The following is a 23,425-nucleotide window of genomic DNA, read 5'->3' as shown; positions in this document are numbered from 1 at the left end:
GTACCCCATCTGCCTGCACCTGCCTCGAAAGCCCAGCCCAGAAGGGAAAGGAAAAAACACAAACGGAGCATGTAGTTGTAATGCCTGAAGGGGTTAATTCCCTTTTGCTCCTACAGGCTGAAGAGGAAAAGAACTTGAGGAAGCTATTGCTATAGAAGACTTCCTTTCCATGGCAAAGTTTACTGGCAGCTGCTTGAAGATACAACCAAGACTACATGTTACAGTGTGGGTATTGAAGTTTTATTTTTTAAAAAGAATACATCATTTTAGTACTGGAAATGTGTACAAAGTTACATATTTGAAGGAATTGAGACATCAAAGAAACAGGCTTTGCATGGGACTTACAAATTCTTTCACAACCAATACTGCTTGTTTCAAATACTCTGTAAATATGGCATTGGGAAAGCCAGATATGCCCTGAGACACCAGCACTGCTAGTACAGGAGGTGCTCGACCTCAGTCCCTCAGCTGTGAGTACCATGGATACCCCAGTAATTCTGCAGGGTAGAAAAGGAGATGCTCCAACAACAATGCCATAAATTAAGGCCACCCCAGGAAAATTCAACAGTATCTCAAAGCTGTCAGAGAATAGGCAGTTCCCATACATCTTTAAATTAACACATCCCAACCCCGGTATTTAGTAACAGCTTTAAGGAGTATATTTATATATAAATCTACCTCTTTTAAAAAAGCACTATTGTGAAATTTACATGAACACACACAACTTTAGCAACACCATGTTTCCAGTGGAACTTGCCTATTAGCTGCTCACTGTTTATATATAAAGCTGATTAATTAGAAAGGTTGCTACAGGGAGCCAAGCTTTCTTTCTAGGTTAGCCCCTGGCTAGAACAAGGATTTCCTATGTGTTATCTTCTAGGAGTTGACAATATTAAATTTGTGATTAGAACACCAGGGTGCAGTGCTTTGTAAACACTTCGTCTTAGTGCATCCTCACTCTGATGTTATTGATCAGCTGATTGATATGATGTTCTAGGAATTCATGGGAGATACAAGAAGCTTGGCCAATAAAAATCCTTTAGAGAAGTTTATTCCTTGTGCTAAGTTAATAACTTGAGAGCAACATCAAGCATGAATTTGATCCACAGTAGAATCACAGGCAATTTTTTTCCACTACATAGGAATTTCCATTCCAGCTAGCAAAACAATGTGAGTTTTGCATGATCCCCACTTTATAATGTAAGTTTTGCATGATCCCCACTATACAGTGTAAGTTTTGCATGATCCCCACTATACAATGTTAAGTTTTGAATGATCCCCACTTTAAAGATGGGGACATAGGTCTGGAGGGAAGCAGTTTGCCAAACTCACAGGCAAGGTCAGCAACACAGCCCAAAATCTCTCCTGATTCCTCACCCGGCCCATGTTGGAGGTTTTGGACAGCAATGCCCATGTCTCTCCTGATTCCTACGGTCCTCAGCCCCCTTCTACTAGGGAAAGACTACTTGATACTGCATTTGGGGAAAGGCTCACAGGAAAATGCCTAAAGCGAATGCATCAGGGATATACACAACAACAAAAAAAAAAAAAGAAAAAAAAAAGAAAAAAAAAAGGGCTACAATATCTCAAGACAGGAAGAAAACTTCCTGTTGTTCTTGAAGCTTTTTAACTCCTCCTTCCTCTTTGCCAACTGCAGTCCTGAGTAGTTAATGTCTGCCAGATCTTGGTGGCAGCTTCCTCAGGCCCTTTCCTTGTGCTTCACGTTAGACAGCTTGACTGTTTCATGCTCAGAGGCAGGTGGAGAAGGCTCATCGTGACATCCAATCATCAGCTGATAGACTATCACTCCCGCAATGGCCCCAAGGAAAGGAGCCACCACTGGAACCCACCACCAGTGATTACCGGTCCTGGATAACAAAAAGAAAGTGCACAAGGTAAGAACTGCAGCCTAAGCATTAGGATATTTGTGTTGGATCTGGAACAATGCAAGATTGGGTCATCTCCAAACATCACCAGTGACTTGCAAAAAGACTACAGTATCTACATGTCCACAGCAATTTCCAAGGCAGATATTGCCCACCTACTCCAAGTTCAGGTGACAAACAATTCAGAACAGCTACTTTCAGGACTTCCAAGACTGTCTCTCCGCCTAGGAAGGAGAGAAGCTGTTGCAGTGCATGAACTGGGCACCTTCGCTTCCCTCCCACTGCTTGCAGGAAAGCAGCCCTTGACAACATATAGCTTGTATTGCTCGTGGCTCTCTTAATTGTATCCAGCCACAACAAAATTGAGTATAACAAACCCATTCCAGTTTCTACCACCAAAGAAATGATAGGCTCCTGTTCAAGGTGCACCTGCACTTCTCCTGGATGCTCCTACATTTCCTCCTTGATAACAAAGTTAGATTGTTTGCTCTCGCTGCTGGAAGCTGCCCAGCTTCTACAGTTTCTTAAGAAGTCAGAGCAGAGCAACAGTGTCTTTTAAAAAGACCTCCACCACCAACATTTACACAACCCAAAGATATCTCATGGGTGCTAAGACTCTTTGTAACACCAGAGATATTAAGAGTCCAAATAGGTGGGTTTTTTCTCTTGATGCACAAGGTTTTCATTGGCAAGCACTTACGAGAACACATCAGAGCCCCAGCCAGCGATGGCTGTGAAGAGACGAGGTCCAAAGTCCCTGGCAGGGTTGACAGCATAGCCTGAGTTGAAGCCCATGGAGGTTCCAATAACAAGGACAACGAAGCCAACTGTGAAAGCTTCCAGCCCCGTGGGGACGGGGTTGTTGTAGGGATCGACAATAGCCAAGACACAAACAATCAGGGAGGCGGTGCCAATGAACTGGGGAGGGAGGGAGAAGAAAAAGAAGAATTTAATCCAGATTAATCTTTTAACCAAGGTATGTAACTCCTCTGAAGTCCCATGCATTTAGGACTTAAAGCAGCTCTTCCAGTTTAGAGAATAGGTGATCCCATGGCATCATCAGACTACAGTAGACTGAGCACTCACAGTAGTGGGAGAGCAGAATACGTTTTTCCTGGCAGACTACAGGCTTGATCAATCCCACACATTTTTCCCTACCCACAGAAGAGCTTTGAATAACTGTTTGAGCCACCAGAAAAGCTGAAGACATCTTCCTGAACCTGCTTCCAACCTGCCACAGCTGGGTGGCCACTGTGCCTTTGATGGTAACTTTAAGGAGGAGACTGTCACCTCCACCAGCAAACACCACCCCACTTCCAGTTGACCCTTGGGCTATGCAACAGCCACAGTAGTACAGTGGGAGTGAGGAAGACCCATCCCACCTCCTGCTATAGCTCTTCAGGGGCTGAAAACAAGTGGTGTCCTTTTCACTGGTGTCCTGGCCAGTGTTGTACCGCTGGTTAAACCCCTTAACATAAGCCTTCTTGCTGTAAGGGTCCTTTCTGGCTCTGCTCTTCCTATGGGCTAGTGAGATACCTGCGTCAGCTCTAAAAACTTTTCTGGATATCTTCTCTTTAAATTGCAATTCGTTCTCTAACTAAAGAAGAGGCCCCAAGCCACCCCAAAAGATTCCTCTTCAAATGCATCTTTATCCTACCAGCACCCTCTTACCTGGTCAAAGAATCCATTCACAATGTTCAGATGCTGAGAGGGGTAGGTGGCAAAGATACCAGCAGTGCCATTCTGTCCTGTTACATGGAGCTGGTTACCGGCAAAAGCCCAGATGGCATCTAGAGGTGGGTGGCGAGGGAAGAAAAAAGCAAGATAGAGATGTCAGTCATTTTCCAACACACATGAGAGAGGGGACCTTGCTCGGAAAATAACTAAAATGTAGGCATCAGAGAGCCATGAATATTGAGATAGAATTTCCTGAGCACCCCATTGCTATGTGTTGCAAAACCATTTGCTGTAGAACAAACACTCATTTGCAAAACTTAGGGTGTGATACACCACAGTGTTTTACCAGTCAGGGTCAGATGCAGATGGCCTTAGTCCTTGTTGCTATATATTTTGTGTTTGCCAGACACCAGAAAAGAGTTAGAGCCTAAAAGTAAACACTAAGGTGACTCCAAATCTCTCATAAAGGTACTCAAATGCCTCTAAATCAAAAGGTCATCCATGGTGAAGTCTTTGGGATTTTTAAACCAAGAAGGATAAAATGGCTCTGGAACAGTGCACAAATATAAAATCTCCATCACTAGTAGTGTTTCACTGGCTTTTCTGGAAGGTCTGTTTTAGTCCAGACAGTAGATACAAGAGGGGCCGTCCAATGATCACTACTCAAAGACAAAAAGATGCACACTGACAGCGCTGGTTGACCTTCAGATTGATTGCAGGATATTTAAGCTGATCATCATAAGAACAGGAAAGCCCACACAGAAACACAGTAAGGAAGTTTCTTGGATCTCTGCTCTGCAAGAAAATGCTTCTCTCCGATCTGCACACCAGCCTCCTTACAGCGAGTCACACAAGGTTTCTGCACACAAACACACAGGGTTTCTGCACTTACCGTAGTACAACCCAAAGACTATGCCAGCTCCGAGGAAAGCCCCCAGGGTTTGTGCTAGGGCATAAACTGGTAGCTTGATCCAGGGCTCCCGGGCCAAGAAGCACATGGCAAAAGTGACAGCTGGGTTCAGATGTCCACCTGCAGAGAGGGTGGTGGTTAGCATACTTCTACAGGCAGAATTTGGGTCCCAGAGAGGTTTCCATACCATTGCCACATAGGAAAAGTGCAGCCACCTAGGCCTACACAACACCCACAAATGAAATCCAGCCCACACAGAGCCACAACGTACCTGATACCTGTCCTGAGATCAAAATGCCAAGAGTTACAGCAAAGCCAAAGGCCAGGTTGACAGTCAGGAAACTTCCATGACTCCCTCTGCTGAGCACGATCTGTGCAACGGAGCCACAGCCGAACAGCTAGGAGGAGAAGAAGAAGGGATTGAATGCCTGAATGCCTGGAACTGCTCCACTTACGCCTGCATGTACCCATGACTTAAAGCCTTCAAAGCTTCGGCCTTTGGTCAGAGTATCTAGGTGTTATCTCTAGGGACAACAGGGGAGGAGAAAGGACACAGGACAAGCCTGTGTCTCCTGGCAGGGGCAAACAAAAACAGGGCCAAAATCAAAATCAACACTGCACCACAGGAGGCCGGAGATCTTTGTCCAACCATCTAATTTCAAGGCGGTAGGTGAGAAGAATCAGCCAGGTGGCATCCTGGACAGAGGTATTCACAGTGCAATGATTCAGATGAGGGACCCGAGTACCTTGTTAAAAAAGGCTAATAATTGTTTGACACAGCAGCGCATAGATTGGCAGGGGAAATTTTACTAATGCCTGGAAAAACAGACATGACTAAAGAAGCCCCTATTCAGCCTGACATTCATGGAGTCACCTTTAAGGTGGCAGTGGCTGACAGTGGGGGATTGGGGCTGCCTTCTTGAGCTGAGGTACCTGAAGGTGTCCCATCTGCGAGGTATACTCTCTGCTGTGGGCACTCTGAGCACAACCCACACTATCCCAAACAACCCATATCCTTCCTGTGGCAAAACCATGTAAGAAAAGATCAGGGAAACACAGATTTGCAGCTCTGCAGCACCAACTTGACACAGACACCATCAAGAACAGTTTGTATACCAAAAAGCCTGCCACCAGCACGGCCAGGGGCTTGGCCTTCTGTCCAAGATCAGGGGTGTGCCAAGCACTCTGGGTGACAACAGATGTTTCTGTTGGGTGATAAAGGGTGTTTCCTGGTAGCTAATGGAGGCATGTGCTTTTTGCTCAAAGACATTTTTTTCCAAACGGATGATCCTTCTCTTCCCAACCACCTCCAAAAACCTTCCTCAGCTCCCTTTTAACAACCCAGACCAGTTTCCCCTGGAAGTTCAGTTCATTAGCCATCCAACTGGAGACTTTCTGCCTTTCCAAGTCTTTCCACTACCCACCATGTAATTTAAGGAGTCCTAATCTTGATCATCTGTATGCTTGTATCTTCCACTGACTACACCTGAGGAGATTCTTGGTGTATACCAGGGATTATCACATCAGCAGGTACCGAGAGCATCCTTAAACTAGGACAAGCATCATGACTTGTTCCTGTGATCCTCAAATCTAGGAAGCAAGGCTTGCCTTATTTCTTCTGACCACATTGCCATATCCACATACCCACCAAGATTTTTTGCTTCCATGAATTCCATCATCCCATAATTACTCAATTGCCACAGAGGCAGTATCTGTCCCTAGGGTATAAGCCACCAAATAGGCATTAAGACAGCAGGGGTAGCTGTGTCCAGCTCTCCTGCCAATACTGGACATAACATTGAGCAACACACAATCTGGATCAGGGGCAAAGCCAAAACACACCTAACTCACCCCCTCCCATCCCCTTGGCAGCTTGAATTACTTAAGAAAGCAAACACGGCACTCAGCCTGCTGGGAAATGAGCAGCCAGGTAGGCTGCAGGCTGACTCACAAGGTGGACAGACTGTACGCAGGTGCCCCTTGACAAGAAGCCAGGTCCCCAACACAGGGCCTTGTGCAGAAAGAACAAAGGAACCTGTAGAGCTCGTTAGTTAACGAGGGGGACAGCTAGCACCGCTCTCTGCTGGGTGCAGTCAGAACAGTCCCTTCAGAGCCCTAACCCTGAGCTGCCCAGCTGGGAAACCATGGCAAAGACACCCAGGCAGAGGCAGAAAAGATGAGTCTTGTTTTTTGTGCAGCGAACAGAACCATCATTCCCATCTCTGCCTAAACCACTGAGAGAAGCATAGCTCCAACCGAGCAAATAAATACTGGCTAACAACCAGGGTGACACCAGTTCCTTCCCTTACCCCAGAAGGGCCCCAGCATGTTTTAGACAGAGGTTTGGAGAGAGTACTTGGCCATAGTGTTTGCTTCTATAAGCCACGCAGCACATCAGGCTGACCGGGGCGGGGATGAGCCCACAAAAAGCTGCAAAGGGCATCTGAATTTGGCAAGGTTGATCCCGGGTTCCTCCCGGCGATGAAGGTATTTGTGTTGTTCACTCTGAAAGAACTGGCAGTTCTGCAAGTGGATGGTGGTTAGCTTGTTAGCCACATACCTCTGGAAACCACAGAGTAGTTTTCCCCCCTCCACCTCCCTGTTCACCCACAAGGGTCTTCACTTAGCCTGAAGGCATGCCAGGTCGGCCACTTCTCAAGAGGTTATCCCCCATCCTCCTCTCCCCTGTCCTACACCTGGCAATAGCTTTCCAGCTTTTCCTCAGGAGTCTATGGGCCGTGCAAAAACACCCTGGAGCCACTCCACAGGAGCGTTACAATTATTTATCAGATGAGCTCTGAGCACTATTTGGCTTAATTCAGCGTAACAGTAGAAAATTTGACCCTCAGCAGGTAAAAAGAGTAAGGTGACATTTAGGGACAGGTTTGAACTTTGATATGCATGTGCACAATTCCACCCTGCATCAGTGGGGCCCACCAAGCATGAACATACATTCTCATGCATGACATTCATCCATGGTATTTGACTTTAATGAACCAGTTCAAATCATACTGAGCCATGTTTTTGTGGCAACTGGTCTGATATTACACAGTTTTGTAGTGGTAGTCTATGTTACAATTTTCAATCACGCCATTTCCAGTTCTGCTATTTGCTATTTTCCCAGGCTGTATGAGACAGGAGAACCTCAGCATCTTTTTTTTAAGTCTTCCTTTTCCTTGCAATGTTCACAGAGAAGTGTTCAGGTGCAGATAGCTTGAGTTGAAAGTCAAAGAAGGTCAAATAAAAGCAATTCAGCATTTATCTCAGTGGCGTTTAAGTCCGTACAATGGATGTAAAAAGTCCTTGGGAAATATTATGCCACTATGGTCAGCAGCAGTGGTACACACTCAAGGGGGAGATGACCCCTCTTTCTCTGGATTTTAGTAACCTGCCTCTAACATCCTTTTTTCTCTGCTTTGTTCTTTTTTTTAAAAAAAAGCACTACTTGAAGAACATCCAAGCCAACAGAAACCCAGGTTAGCACCTCACATGGCAGTGGATGCAAAAACTGTTGTACTCCCATGACCCACTAGCCAACTTCAAAAGCAGTTTCAAAGTGCTAATAAAATGATTGCAAGAAAGCGTTATGCGATGTTTTAAAGCTACTTTCCTAGGAATTCAGGTCAATGCACCCATTAACCATGTTAATGGAAGCCTGCTCCTTAATTTCATTTTATTGGCTCTAGCACAACTAATGGCTTTCCCTGCCAACAGGGAGGCTTCTCACTCCTCATAAGTGGATCCAACTCCTTGCACTGCAAAAAAAAAAAAAAAAAAAGCAAACTCCATGTTCTGCAGGATCCGTGAGCTGAACTGATTTAGGGATGGAGGGGCTGACAGACTCCAGCAGGGAGGAGTACCACCCTGTACAAGGGAGCAGACAGCCAAACACAGCAACAGCAAAACAAGGAAAAGGTAGCAGGTCACTGGGCGAAACATCATACTCGAGAAGCTTAAAATCCCTGTGTCCAGGGCATGTTTGGAGAATGGCCCTTTGGCTTTGTCACCCAAGGTATAAACACCCTGTCTCACGGGCTGGACACAAGAAAGCCACAGAGCCAGTCAAGGCTGGTAGGAATGGATCCTGGAGGACAAAAATAAGTTCAGAAAGCTAAAGGAGAAGCAAGGCCATCTGAGTTTATAGGCAGACCTTGTGAAAAGCAGCTCTGTACAGGAGCTCAGGGGGAAGGTAGTGCTCAGCACGCCCCTGCACCACAGCCAGGTTTCTTTCCTTTCTAGTCTCCTGTTCTTTGCTGATGCCTTTTCACGCCTTCAGGTGCAACACAAAAGTCCTGGATGCATTTTTTTTCCTCTTGGACTTCAACAGACTGATCTCTAAATCAAGACGGAAAAGTTTTGCTGGCATAGCCCAGCAGGAGTGTTATTACCTGAATTACAACTTCCATCTTCAGCCAGCAAACAAACCAGTGGTTAGGGAAGGAGCCTGCTGTAAGTCTACTGTAATCACCTCTGTGGATGGGAAGGGCTGTTCAGCTCTTGCTGGCCTCTGGTTAGTGGGGAAGGTGCCAGAAAGGCAGTCAAACCATAGAGAGATACTGACGGAAGATTTTATGCATTAGGCTCACAAAATAACACTTCTCTTCATATCGGAGTTAACTTAGAACTGTCCTACAGTCCCTTCAAGGGGGGAGAGAGGGTGGGAGAGGATGGAGGACTATCACTTTACAGCCAGTTCAAAACAGCCTCCCAACAGCTTCTCTGCAGCTCAAAGCAAGAAGGGGTTAAAGGCACTAAGTCTCCCCCGTGGCCTCCCGCTGCCCTCCCCAAGGAACAGGAGGAAGCTGGGTAGATCTCAAGACAGATCCATCCACATTGCTGTTTCTGCTCAAGCAGCACACAAATATCTTCCACAATTCCATGGCCTGTACAGCCAGAACAACCTTCACCAGCCACAAAGACAATGCTGGGAGCACTGTCGTTTTTTACCTTTCCTCAAAGCATCTCTTGAGCAGCCAGACTGGTCATCATTTATAATTTGCAAAGCAAGGAGAAACATTAGACCCCACAGTCTGGCTTTTTGTCCAGCATGGTTGGAGCCAGCCTGGAAAAGAAGCAGTCTGACAGGGAAGGGCAGCAGCAGATGGTCTGTCATGTTACGGCTTTTTCTGTGCACTGCGCACTATCCCAGAGCCAGGCAGAGCTGCAGGACTAGAGAGATAAGAAAGTCTAAGAAAAGTTGTGCCGCAACATGCATCACATGCTACAACAATGCTGCACCGAGCTGGAGACATGAGCAGTGCTCAGCATGAGAAACTTGAGCAACGATCAGCAGAGTTGGGCATTTAAAGGTAAATTCACTATTTTAGCTTGTTCTCCTCCACACACACACACAAGCAAAAACACTTATTCTGATATTGCTGGTATCCCTCAGATCAGGACGCTTTAACTCTTGGAAAGATCTGTACTCCTGATGGAGTTTTGGTCACAGGGCTGGGCACTGCTGGGGAAAAGCCGCCTTCCCACCGAGGGCAAGTCTTAGCGCCTGAACTGCCCTGTTTGTAGGAAGGAGAAACCTCCTTGCTCCTGCACAGTGACAGCAAGGAGGGACAGTTTTGAGCAGTTAATGAAGAGCTTCAACCTCTCCTGGTAGAAGGGGTGAGGGGGAGCAGCAGCACTACCGTTTCCCAAGCCTTCACACCCAGCAACACAGAACCTTTGCAGGGAAGGATCAGCATCATTCCACATGCTTACAGCCCCTTTTAAAGCCTAGCAAAGCATTAACAAAGAAAAGAAATTTTAAAAATTAAAAAAAAAAAAAGCATAAAAACACATTCTCCAAATGTGACAAGCTGGGTTCAAGAAAAACAGCACAAATCAAACCGTGGGACCTGCCATGCCACCCTGGACGGCTGCAGGATGAGCGGAGACATTAAGCTCTATGCTGCCAGCAGTTAAATGAGGCTCCCTTTGCCTTGATCATCCTAACCACTTTGTTATTTTGGTTTCTGTGGTCTGTAACATACTCACACACCGAAAAGCTCCCACCTGGCCACAAAGTCAAGGCAGCCCTGGCTGAAAAGCAATTAGAGATAGTTTTGTTCTTTCTTTGTGCACCAACAGCAGTGAATCACAGTTTGTCCAACTTGGAAATCAATTATAAACAGCAAGTTACTTCTGCAAATGTAAAACCAAACAGAGCCACCTCTGATATTTACAGCCAGCAGAGCAAGGCAAACAGATCGAGCCTTTAAGGCAGGCACGGAGGCCTGCCACTGGAAATCTGGCTTTAGTGAGTTGCTACAGTAATAATATAAACAGCAAGTGACTTGGAAAATGCCTTCAGCATTTGCATTGCTTAACTATTGCCAGCAAGTGGTGCTTCTGACATAGGTATAAAGTTCAAACCTAAAGTGCCGCTTGGAAAGTGCATTTTGTAGGGGGGAAAAAGTCATCTTAATTATCAAAGAAAAGGTAGAATCAACATTACTATCTTTGTAACAGTAAAAACACTACCCACAAACTAAAACCACTTTATGCAAGGTGCTGTACATAGCAAAAGCTGCTTGCAAGTAGAGAGCACCTCACCTTTGTGCTATCTGGGGCTTGGCTCCTTAGTTAGATTATTTTTCTTACCTTATCTTAAAAAAAAAAAAAAAAAGCACTATTTTATTTTAACATTTATTGCCTTTACAACCTCCTTAAAAAAATAAGAAAAATAAAATCAAGCACTAATTCTTGAAGACAAAGAGACTTTGCAGGGGTCCAAAATAGCTTTGCTCTAGAAGACTTTGAGAGAGTTGCAGTCGTTATGCAAGTGAAACCAAGGAGGGGGGAAACTGATGTTGTGCCAATATCCATGGTAGGCCAAATTATACATTACGCATTGAAATTTAAAGTAAGCTGCAGACTTTAAACATTCTCCCTCCCTTGGGGCTCAGGAAGTTGATTTCAGTGTGACAACAGCAAACCTTAAAGCCATCCTTAATGCTGTTCTGTTCAGTCAACTCAGCCTCCCATGAACACAATTTCATGGATCCCGGGTCTTTCCTCAGGTATTTTATTGTCTGAGGCCCATAACAGATATTTACTGGGCTTAAACACAGCTAAAGGCATGCACACCCAGCTCAGCATGCTGGCAGAGTGGACAGCCAGCATTTTTGCAAGGTACAGAATAACAGTCTCTCTCCTGGGACCATCCAATTCAAACTACTACCCAGGCTATCTGAAAGGGGAAGAAAGTCATCTTCAAGACCCCACCTGTTTCAAGCAGGTGATATAATAAAAAGATGCAAAGGAATCTGGGTGGTACGGAGAAACAAAATAATTGTTTTAAATAAAAATAAATAAAAACTTTGTGTGTCATTTCACTAAGAAGAATAGACTGGGACAGTTCCAAGATGGAAAGGGATTGACTCGTAGCAGACCAATATTGCAAGTTTGGTGCTCTGGAACCCGTTTCCCTCTCTGTGCACCCAGTTTTTGCTTGCTGAAACTCCTGGAGTATTCATCATGTTTGGGACTTTCCTGTTTCTCCAATCAGCCCACCCCATCTTCCCCCACATGGACACAGCATACCCGCAGCCCTCCCTCCACTGCAGAGTTGCTGCAGGAGATCCTAGGTGGCCTTTACAAAACCTACAAGACGGGGTTGAGTGTGTCACAAAACCCAGCATATTCTTTGCCCCCAGATAGAAGCTCAGGAATTCCTGAATAAGGCGAGGGATCTGCTTGCAGACTTACACACACTTTAAAACACAGCAGGTGTGGTGCTTCCAAGGACAAGGCATGTATTGTCCACTTTTGCCAATGCAGCATCCAGCCTGGATGATGAGTGACCATTACCAGCCTCATTTTGGGGGCTGCTTATGATTTTGGACCAAGCCCTTCCTCAGGGGCTGAGCACATCCCAACTCCTCTCTGTCCCAGACTGGCAAGACTGTAGGGAAAAGCAGTTTCTATTGTGCCAACTAATACAGTCAGAAGAAAAAAAAAAAAAAATCACATTTTTGGATCATGAGCCCTTCTGAAAGCTCAGATCCACATGGCTAAAGGCTTGCCTTGTTTCTCAGCAATATCAGCTTGGCTAGCAGGAGACATTATTCTACCTTGCAAGTCTTACCTTGCTTCAGTCCTGAAACTAGCTGCAGCAATATCAGTGATTCACAGACAGCATCTTTCTACCTGTTAATCAATTTCCTATCAGCTTCTACCCACCTTAATTCCAAATAGCCCTTCCCTGAAGAATCAGCATGACTTGACAAATCACCAAAGCTGGGTCACTCTGATAATAAACCCATTGCACTGTGTGAATCTGCTTTCTTTTAAGAGTAGTAGCATTCTACAGCCTCTTAGCAGAGACCCCTATCCTCCCATATAAGACCCAGTAGCCCTTTCTTCCTCATAAAAAAAAAAAAAAGTCTTATTTATGAACGCATAAAATTTTGTGTCAGTCCTTTTGTGTTGTTCTCCAGGTGCACATGCAACTTCATTAAGTCTTCCTCCACTTTCAGCTCCTCCTAGCATTAGATTTCTCCCCAGACAGTCCTACCATCAGTTACAAAGAGGTGTAAACCCACAGTCACTCCACTGAAACCTATATGACTGCTCTGGATTTACACAGCTTCAGAGGAACTTCCACCTGCAGATATTCACTAAGCAAACACGAACTCATTTCTGCTGCTGTATCAACACACCAAACCTGAGGCGCATTGGGCAGTCCCACATTTTCAGATGCCGATGCCAAAAGCCAAGTGCCCCTGTCCCAGTTTTGCTACAGTGGTATTTGTTCTCCACTCCTCACAAACTCTCCATCTGTTCACATCTGCCTTCAGCTTCAAAGCAAGCTGGGGCTGTTCAAAATACCCGTGAACTAAGTTACTTATACGCATATCTACCCTGCTTTATCCCTTATATCCCATCCCTTTGGGCACTAAAACAGGAAGAAGAGTTTTGTTGCCATTCACCACTTAAAAACACATCAACTGGCAGCTCGGTGCTGCCAGATGCATGGCAAGTGCAAGCGCCCAGTCAGCTGCTGGCATGGACTGCTGCGGTGTCGTGCAGCCCCACTGATAAGACCCTGGGGAACCTGCAGACAACAGCAAAAAAACACTGCAACACTTTAAATTCTGGCAACTTCTTCTCCATAGGATGCACAAGGAAAACAAAGAGAGGTAAGGACAAGGCTTTCACTTCCCAGGGTGATAACACTTCAAGTATTTCAGTGCCAAGAAAATATTCCAGGGCAGAGAGAAAAGGAAGTTTTGCATAATCTCTAGCAAAACACTTGCTGCTTACACAGAGACATTTTACTCCCCACGCTTCAAAGATACACAAAAGCCCCCAAACACCCAACAAGCTCTGCAGAGCCCACCCTTTGCCAGCAACCCCAAAGCTCACCCTAAAGCAACTTGCATTATTTTTTTTCTTGTGGGTAGGGACTTCTTCTCTAGTCCCGTTGCAGCAGATTGCACCAGAGCTGGGCTCATACCCATGCTGCAAACTCTGGCAGCAGCACAACCCTTCCTCAGGATAATCTCCCCCCACACCCAGGGGTCAGAGAGCATCCCTGCACCACAGCACAGACTCACCACCAGGATCAGTGTCCCCAGGCACTCAGCCAGTGCTTGCCGCACTAATTTGTTTCTGATCCTCAGGTGTTCCTCAATAGTAGCAAGAACGTCCTTTTGCCTCCCCATCACAGCAGAAGTGCCTTTCGAGTAGTGTCAGAGAGAAAGCAGCAGCTGACAAAGCCTCAGCAACGTTTCTTCCCCGGTACGGCTGCCTTTGCTTATAAATAAGTTTGGCGATGCCTGACACACCTCCTGGGTAACCACACCCCTTCCACCCTCTCTTCAAACCCAACTTTTTTTTTTCCCTCCCTTTCAGCATGAGGCAGAGCGGGTGATTTTCTTCCTTTTCTTTATTGCTCTCATAGGTGAGCAAAAGATTCAGGAGTTTCAGAATGAGAATTAAATGTGGCAAAGATGTCCTGCTCAAACCCTTGCTGTTTTCATCACTTACCACCTAAAACATGGGACCATATCTATCCCTCTCCAGCTTCATCTGGAGATCTAGAAGCCAAATGCATAGACTGAGCAGTCACTTAACCCATTTGTGTGATGCTGGTAGCCTGCTTTCAGCTTTCTTTCATTCCCAAGGTCCTGCAGGATGCGAAAATGATGAGTGCTCCCTGCTGATTGAGAGACGGCAAGTGTTTTTGTAGCAAAGTCATGGGGCAGGAGGGTTTGGTCCCCCACATCTGCACTGCAGGATGAGGACAAGGCACCTCCTGACTCCAGCAATTGTCCAACTGAACTGGTTATCATGAAGCAAGACCCGACGCCTCACCATGAAAATCTGCATCTGGGTGCAAACTCTTGTGTTGTCGTTACCATCTGCCTCCCCCTCCCAGAGCTTTGGGAGAACATTTACAGCCCAGTCCCTATGAAAGCTGTGAAGGCAAGCCATGAGCAATCTCCAGTGCAGAGTCAATCCCCACCACAGGACCTTGGCAAGGAGCCCACAGGCTCACCGAGCCTTGCAGGAACCAACCCTTGCTGCCTTTTCATCCTCAGTAACAGCCTGTATCACCCTGAGCCGATTCTATGGGACAGCCTGAAAGCAAGCTGTCCCAGTCCGTACCATCTGGGGTGAGGGCTGCTAACAGGGCATGTGCTACTCATGGCATCTGGTTTCTGTTAAGTGAGTAGTAAAAATTCTCCAGGCTCCTTGACTCACCAGGGCTTGATGCAGCACAGCAGGGATGAATTTGCAGGACTGAAGGGGACCCCTTTCCTGGATTGGTTCCCCCACCGCCTCTGCAAAGCCACAGATGCCCAGCTTTTCCCCTTCCCCTTATTTAACCATCAACATTCCTGTTGGAAAAGCAGAGCTTTTTAGAGCAGTGGTGAATGGAGCTTTATTTTGTACAGAAATAACAGTAGCCAGCCCAAGCAGCAGACTCAGGAATGTGATCAAGAAAGCAATAATGTGTGAGGAATCAAACGCGGGGCAACACTCGGGTCTAAACATAATTACAGGGACAGAAAACTTCCCTCGTTACCTTGTGCTCAGGCCCAGTCTGGTATCACCAGCATCAGTGGAGTCCTCTGAACTACAGCAACCACTCCATTGGACCCATACAGGCTTGCTGCAACTGGGGTTTGCAAACCATCACTCAGGACACCCATTTTAACTTTATCTCCATCTCTCTCTTCTTGCTGTGCATTACCCAGGCCATGGAAGACCCACAGCCACTCCTCTGCCTCACTTCCTTCTTCACTCCCCTCTCCTTCATCCTTCAGTCTGTCCTTTTCACCCTGACTTTGTGTCAAAGCCTTCACAACCAGAAACAAAGATGTGTTTGGGGTTTTTTCCCCTTTGGCAGTTCCTAAAGTAAGGTCTGGGGGCTGTTTTGCCATTTGTTAAACCACCAGTGTGCAGATGTTGTGTTCTGTGGTGTAGGTTTATTGAGATTTATTTAGACTGGGTCCTGGATCCCCTTCCTTCCCTGGTGGTGGGGACAGGGCCATCAGACCAGAAAGATGGGTGAGGAACAAGAGACAGGGGGAGGTGTGATATTCTCAGGTCAGTGGGTACACTTCTGTCTGCAGCATCTGAACCCCTCTGGCTACAAGCTGAAGATACAGACATTTCTTCGCGACTGGTGAAGGGAGGGGAGATGTCTAGGCTCCCAGGCTGATGGTAGAAGATGGTGGTAACACCAGCATCAAAGCTAGTGCTTGGAAAAGTCTAGACAGACACAAGCCCATGGAGCCAGGGTGGGGTGGGTTCCCCGACACCGGCTCTGCGACTGACTCACTGACCCTGAGCAAATTCTTCACCTTTCCACACCTCAGCTTCTCCATCAGTAAACTGGAGAGGGTGACATCAGATTCCCTTCTCGGGGCGTTGTGAGGGTGAATCACCGCAAAGATCCAATGACTTCAAATGAGCAACAGGGACTTATGCAACTGCTTTCCTGACAGGCATGTTATTATCTAGGAAGGAGCTTGGGGAAGGGAGAGTGGTGCAATGCTAGACAAAGCAGATCTTTTCAGAAGCAATAACTAACCAAAGTGTGGATAAGGGCTGCAAGGCCCCAGTGCAAGAGTTTCTCTGTGCCAAGGCAGGAGTTACCCTGCCACACCATTCAGCTGGGCTTCAGGGACACATGACCTAAGCACAAAACAATTAAAGACATGTGTTAGCAGCAGTAAAGGGCATCTCCTGCAGTAACTGGTGCACAGGATACTGGTACCCATCCTGCTGGTTAGAAGAAGTCCATGGGTCAGTAGAAGTAAACAAGGAAGGATGTAGCAGTAAGACTTAATAAGGCAGGCCCTCAGAGCTGCTGGGCTCTCCTAGTGTTGGGTGGACACAATGAGATGGCCATGCCTTTAGCGTTACTTTCCATGGACATTCAAAGGCTCAAAGAAAGGAAATTTCCAAAACTGTCAGAAAGACTCATGCCTGACCTCCTGGTAGCAGTGCCAAACCTACTGAAGCTCAAGCAAGGGACATTTTTTGTCACTCAGAGCGTGAATAAAATCAGACGTCCAAGTGTCTGAAGAGAACTATGCCTGTCAATCTGTACAGTGTCAAAAAATGAAGGCATTGGAGGAGGGCAACACAACACTTTAATTTACTGAAACTCCTGGCTGTCCAGAGAAAACTCAAAGAGAAAAAAGAAGCTCAGCTCATCAGGAAAATCAGAGACAACATTTTTCTGTTGTGCTACTTCCATAAATCTCAGTCTTTTCGTCCAGCATCTTCTGGGACCAACAACTATGACACCTAGGAATAAACCAAGATTTGAACCCATGCCCTCTGACCCTGGTCCAACAGAGCACTTGTCTGTAATGTTTGTCACTTTCGTATTCCCTTCCTTTTTCTCCCACAGAACAGTGCCACGTGCCACAAGAAACTCACTGTGCTTGTGCTGTTATTTCTAGACGAGATCCAAAACTAACACCCAGGTTCCAAGTCTGCTGTTTGCATTTCAGCCTTGCCGCTTAGCTTCCTCCCTCATCGCTCCACTCCAGGGGAAAGACACAGGTGAAATTTTAAAGGAAGAACCGATCCTTGGCTGCTCCCCTTTAGCTGTTTTCCTGCTGGCTCTAGTGACACAAAATAAACTCAGGCTCATAAACTCCTTGGCTTCTGCAGGGTGCTAAATCAGCCTCCAGCAATGTAATTTTTCCTATTAAAAACCAAGTTTAACAAAGTAACCAGACTTTTTCTTATGCAGTTGAATGGATAAGCCTGGACGAATGGGTTCCACATCTTGTCCAAGCCAAACCGATTCTCCCATCGCAGGATGGATTGTGCAATCTAACAAGGACAAAAGCATGAATCACACAAATCCATAGTGAGTCACTCATTGCACTGATGGCTGGGTCACCTGGTGCAAAAGCCGTTATTCCAAGGGAGGTCACTGGGTCAAAACATGACAGGATCCATCCTTATGAAATCTCCCTTTGGAAGATACCTCTGACTATCTCCTTCCCATGATCTACTTGACAGAGCAATATGGTGACATGTTCAGAAGATTTCATTAAAAATAAAATTATAGTTTGCCTAGCAAGGCAGGGTAGGAAGTGTGTGGGTAGGAGATTTATAAGCTTTCTAAACCATTCTACCTGGAGGCTTGAGCACAGTGATTTCAACATCCTGCCTTGAATCTCCAGATTTGCAGAACCAGGTCTTTATTTCATGATTAGCCCTCTATCTCAAGTTAGAAAAAATTAAAAACTCCTTCAGGAAACAGTGGTACTCTACACAGCTGAGGGTTGTTGATGGCATCTGTGTTTGGAGAAACTTGTAGAGAAACTCCAGTCTGAATTTAGGTTCCTTGAACATTTAAGAGAAGCCTAGAAGTTGAAAAACCAGGTTTGGACTTGAATTACAGTATAGTAGTCAGATTAATCTTTTAAAACCCTGAAAACAGCTCTTGATGAAGTCCACTGCTTAGGATCAAGTGGAGGAAAGGGTGACCCTGAGCTGAGTCTATACCTCATACCATTCATAAGTGTCTCATAGGGACAGATCCCATGGAGTTATTCTGAAGCATAGACCCACAGCCTGTTGCCCCTGGCGGTTCTTTGTCATGTCTGATTTCCTCCTCATCCTGAAGCGGGTCCCAATTTACAGGAATAAACATCGTTCATCACATGCCATTCCTGTAAAGAAGCCATTTTCCTGTATAAGCAGTTGCATACCAGAACAACTACTGCACACTGGAAAAGCACCAATTGCTCCCAGAAGAAAGCTTTTTAATAACACATTTGAGAGGAAAGCTATTAAAAACAGCTCTCCTGAAATAGGGTTTTTGCAGGAGCTTCTCCCATAAACTGCTTTGTGTAGACAGTCGTTCTTCTGGGAGCTGCAGAGCCAGTCCTGACTTGGAGACGCTGCTGCTGCAGGGACACAGCAGGAGAGTTCAAAGACCCTGAAGGCAGAAGGTACAGAAATAAAGTTTCTTGGCCCAAAGTGTGAGTCAGAGACAATGACAAAACTTTCCCTGCCAGGTGAGGACGTGTCCAGGAATGGAAAGTGTGCCTGCTCTCCAACCTAACCACAGGTAGTCCCAGCACAGGTGATGCTGGGCACAGAAACAATCACTTTAAGAGTAAAAAATGCCTAGATGTCATTTTAGTTGTCTACTCCATGTGATCACTTTAGAAGCTTCTCTCTGTTGGCTATAAGGGAAGCCTAAAACAACTAGCCCAGATGGAGACAGCTACACATGGTCGGTGTAATCTACCCCCAGTCTCTAAGGAGGTGCAGACCTGCAAAATGCAAAGGTATTTGTACCATAGATGGGGTGAGTTATTTGCATTAGGAGCAAGGAAGTCTTAATACTGTTCCACAATTCACAGCAGGGGCTCTCTCTGCAATACCACGTGAATTTCAGATCACCCATGCTCAAGAAAGTCCAACTGAAAGTGGAAGAAGTGCAAAGAAATATCAGAGGGATGAGCAGGTGAATGGAGTCCCTCTCCCTCCACTCCGGTATGGGCCAAAACTGCCAAAATAAGGTAATACGGCAAACACAAGGCCAAGTTGGGACATACCGCTGTCAATAAGTACATCAGGAAGCAAAAGAACTGTTTGTGTTGTCACAAGTGCAACTAGGGATGAACCAGTCATGGATCATTTTAGGCGGAGAGTAGAAACCATAAGAACATGGATGTTCTGCAGATATTTTCCAGTTCCAGGAGGATGTTTTCTTTTCCTAGGATCTGCAAAGGCAGAAATTATAGGAGGGACAAATCTGAAAGGAGGCATGGAGTTTCCTGAAGTAATTAACTTTTTCCACAATTTCTGTGCCTTGACGCAGTTCTGTACCCCCACGTCCTGCTTGCCCTCATATGGCCTGCACAAGGGAATTCCTACCGAACTTCACATGACCTCAGGGAAGAGAATTGGGCTCCTGAACTGTAAAATCCCCTTTGGAGAAAATTCTCTGCCTCTTATGTCTTCAGGGGTGTCAAAGGACTTCAACTGCAAGTTCACCTGGATGCTCTGTAAATCCACCTCTGCAAATGCTCAGTGAGCTTGCCTACACTTGCTGCAAGTGAGGGCAGAGCCTGCTGTCCTCTTTGGGACATTCCTTCAGCTGATTTTAAATCAGTCTGAATCCTGGGGGAATTTCCATACTGGCTAATTCTATTTTTTTTTCCCCTGTGTAGTTTAAGTATTAAACATAATCCTTAAGCAAACAGGCATTTAAGGAACTGCATTGTAATAGGCATTTCTGAGATTCCATAATGCAACAGGGATTTGGTGTGGACAAGCCACCTGAGCCAAGTGCCGGCAGCTGTGGAGATAACAGGGCTGTAAACAGAAGGGTTGGGCTGTGCAGTGGATGCAACACCCAAAGTCTGAAGAGACAAAAGCACCCACCTCCCAACTCACCAATAGAGTCTCCCTCCCAATGAGAGGGAAAATGTCCTTTACCTGGCAGCTCCTGCACAGACATCAGCAGGCATGGGACGTGAAGGTGGCTTTGGGCCATAGCTTTTCAACTGGTTCTGGAGGCTTCAATGAAGGCTTGATTTCATGGGTGAGGAAGAGCAAAGAATTTGAATGCCGTTGTGATAAGAGCCACTGTCTTCCCCTCCACTCCCTTGGATGGAGTTAACATTGGTTGACTGACCCTATGGTTGGCCTGGAGTATCCCAAGAGTAAAGAGTGAACATTTCCTTAGAGAAATGTCCTGACTTCTTTTTCTTAACCTGTCCAGAAGGAACAAAAGCAGGGATTTACACACTGAAAAGAACTAAGAAGAGTCAGTAACAATAGATGTCAAAATAGGATGTAGGACATATTCAGAATTTCAGTCCTAAACTAAGAGCGCTGAAATGGGACTACTCCTGTGCCCAGGAATACATCCATTAGTCCCTGTGTGTCAGCACAGGAAATCCAGGCCACAGTTTGCTTCATGACCCAAGGCATGGATGGTTTTTAACTTGAGAAACGCATTATCACGTCAAAGTGGTTCGTGGAAGCAGAGGGGAGGACACTGCAGGGTGTCCTCTCTCCAGGCAGGCAGCCTGACTCAGACCTCCTGAATCTCCCCATACCCCTTACACCTGAGGGCAGGGCTGGGTGTCAAGAACAGCCAGCCCAGAAAGCCACAGGATCTGCTGCTTGCCCTGGCACAGGATGGGGGTCTGGGGCTCAGGAACTGGCAGATGGAAACAGATGCTTTCCTATGAGTCACCACTGCATTTGTAGCCAGCACTGGCAGCAGCTCCCAGTTCCAGTTGCCTCCTCCTGCAGTCAGACACCCCTTTTCCCTTAGGCGAGGAAAGCTCCGTCCCTGCTGGCTGCTAATGCCCGGGAGGACAGGATGAGGCGTGAAAGCTTCTGGAATGCAGACAGCATGGACCCGATTATCCTTGCAGCACCACATCTGGCTCCAGCCCTCTCAGCAAATCCCAGTAGTGCAGTCCCATCCCTACCACAGCTCCTGTTCACTTCCAGATTGGAGAATAAGGAGCAACATGAAGGTAACAAGAGTAGCAGTGTGCCAGGGAGCTCAAAATCACAGAGAGGAGGAGAGACAGGCAGGAGCGCCGAGTCTTCCCATCACAGGCACTTTGCTGCACTGTGTCTTTTGAGGCATAGGAGCAGGGCAATGTTACCAAGGTACCAAAATGCCCATCCTGTAGCAAGGTATCTTGCCACACACCCTGCTTGGGAAACTGTTTCCCAGCAAAATGCATCAATGAAAGTCTGTTGTGTGGCTGGGGCTTCACAGGTGGGAGCTCTGGATCCTCTGATGACAGGCAGCATCTCTCCGGCTTTGCCTGTTAACATACACACCGATGTACCTATTCCTCAACCCCAGGCTGGGGGTATCAAACCCTCCAGTCCCTGTTGAAAGGTACAAGTGATGTGTCTTCGATGTCCACCCCTGTCTCCCGATCCCGCCACTCAGACATCACACCCACCCCTCCTGCCAGCACATCCTGCAGGAAGCCCACAGAGACCTGAATCAGACTTGAGTTGGGCAACTGGAGTCAGCAAATTGGATATCTATTACTGAAAGGCAAGATAAAATCACTTCTACTCATCCTGCTTGTGGCTTAGGGAGTACCTATTGCAGGCACCCAGCTGGGGCATCCGCTCAGCCTTGCAAAATCATTATGAAAAGGCACAACCCCTGCCTCCCCACATGTTCTCCCACCCCTCCCAAAATGAATATACTCAGCCGACAGAAATGATAATGCATGGAAGGAGGGAGTGGGGCTTGGCATGGCCATCACACTGCACATTCATCCCTCCACAGGGCACGCCAAGTCAGCAACAATGAGGGAACGGTGGAGGGGCAGAGTAAACCTGGTGCGATACCCCAGCGTGGACTACTGGGAAGGAATAAGACAGGCCAGTCATTTGTGGGAGGGTTCCATAAGAGGTGTGCCAGCAAGACATGGTCCTGGAGGCTGCCAAAGAAATAATGGGAAATCTGAAATCAAGGTTATTATTAACCTATATAGGAAACATCTTGCTTTGCTTCTCTGCAAGAGCAAAGCTGTGTGATTGGGTGAGGAGAGGCAGCAGCCTTCCTCAGGTGGGGTTTGCCATCCCAGCACTTCTGAGGTCCCTAAGAGGCAGGAGCTGTGCCATCCACAAACAGCAAGCAGCTTTGCAGCCCAAAGCAGAGCACCCTGCAGCTCTTCCAGTGAGCATCCCTGCTGCCCTGTGGACGCAGCACCAAGGTACAGGGGTGGTGGCTGAGCTCAGCAGGCTTCTAAGCACAAGCTGTCTGGAGTCAGCTCACGTGGAGAGCCAGCAAACACTTCTGGGTTTTCAGCCAAGGGCCATGGTCTCTGAGCAGCCCACAAGGATCCAGACCCAGGGCATATAAGAGAACAAAGCCGTAGCAGAGGGAATTGCCTTGGTGGTGGTGGGACCTGCTTTTAGGACAGCAGCTCTTTGCTACTGTGTAATATTGCTCCCAGGAACGACCACAGCAGCCCATGCGCTCCTTCAGACACTTTGTTATCTTCAGTCAAGAAACAAGAGGTCTGCAGCAGTGTGTACCCATGTACAACCCATGCAGCCCGTGCTGGAAAGGCGAGGTACCCCTCAGACTGGACGTAACTTTCAGAAATCCATCAGATGAGGGATAAATGTCCTAGAGGTGGCAGCAAGCCTTTATACCAGCAGTGTCCCAGGAGGGAGGTGCGGACATACACTCAGGCTAAACAACCTGGTGGATTACTTCAAGTTGGACCACAGCAAGCCCTGCCAAGAGCAGCTCAGGAACAAGGGTCAGCTGCTATTAGGTCTTCATGAGGCCCTGTATCTAGAAAAGAATTAATTTTTGCTCACTGAAACATAGTTTTGTCGGAGGCCAGGGAGGAACACTATGCCCTTGACACAGCCTATTCTGTTCATTACCATTCACTGTAAGGTGCTTCAGAGACATTTCTGGAATGTGCAGTGCCCTGGAGATGACTCTGGGCCATGAAACTCT

General features: G+C 46.7%; 1 protein-coding gene across 2 annotated transcripts in view; it reads right to left on the bottom strand.

Annotated features, from left to right (window-relative positions):
• Window positions 1-218: 218 nt before the first annotated feature.
• Window positions 219-23,425, bottom strand: part of AQP3 (aquaporin 3 (Gill blood group)) — a 35,990-nt gene continuing 12,783 nt past the window's right edge. Inside the window, exons 1-6 of one of the 2 annotated variants that reach the window (XM_040579871.1) lie at window positions 14,025-14,234; window positions 4,745-4,871; window positions 4,456-4,593; window positions 3,558-3,676; window positions 2,587-2,804; window positions 219-1,868 (exon numbers count right to left, since the gene is read on the bottom strand). In XM_040579871.1, the coding sequence (XP_040435805.1) occupies window positions 1,700-1,868; window positions 2,587-2,804; window positions 3,558-3,676; window positions 4,456-4,593; window positions 4,745-4,871; window positions 14,025-14,132 (879 nt within the window). In that variant the 5' untranslated portion in view covers window positions 14,133-14,234 and the 3' untranslated portion in view covers window positions 219-1,699. Of the gene's footprint in view, window positions 1,869-2,586; window positions 2,805-3,557; window positions 3,677-4,455; window positions 4,594-4,744; window positions 4,872-14,024; window positions 14,235-23,425 lie in introns of those variants that run through there. The other variant, XM_040579872.1, reaches the window with a different exon arrangement.

Source organism: Falco naumanni, chromosome Z (assembly GCF_017639655.2).
Source record: "Falco naumanni isolate bFalNau1 chromosome Z, bFalNau1.pat, whole genome shotgun sequence".
Lineage (NCBI taxonomy): Eukaryota > Metazoa > Chordata > Aves > Falconiformes > Falconidae > Falco > Falco naumanni.
This window is presented reverse-complemented; position numbering and strand designations above follow the sequence as displayed.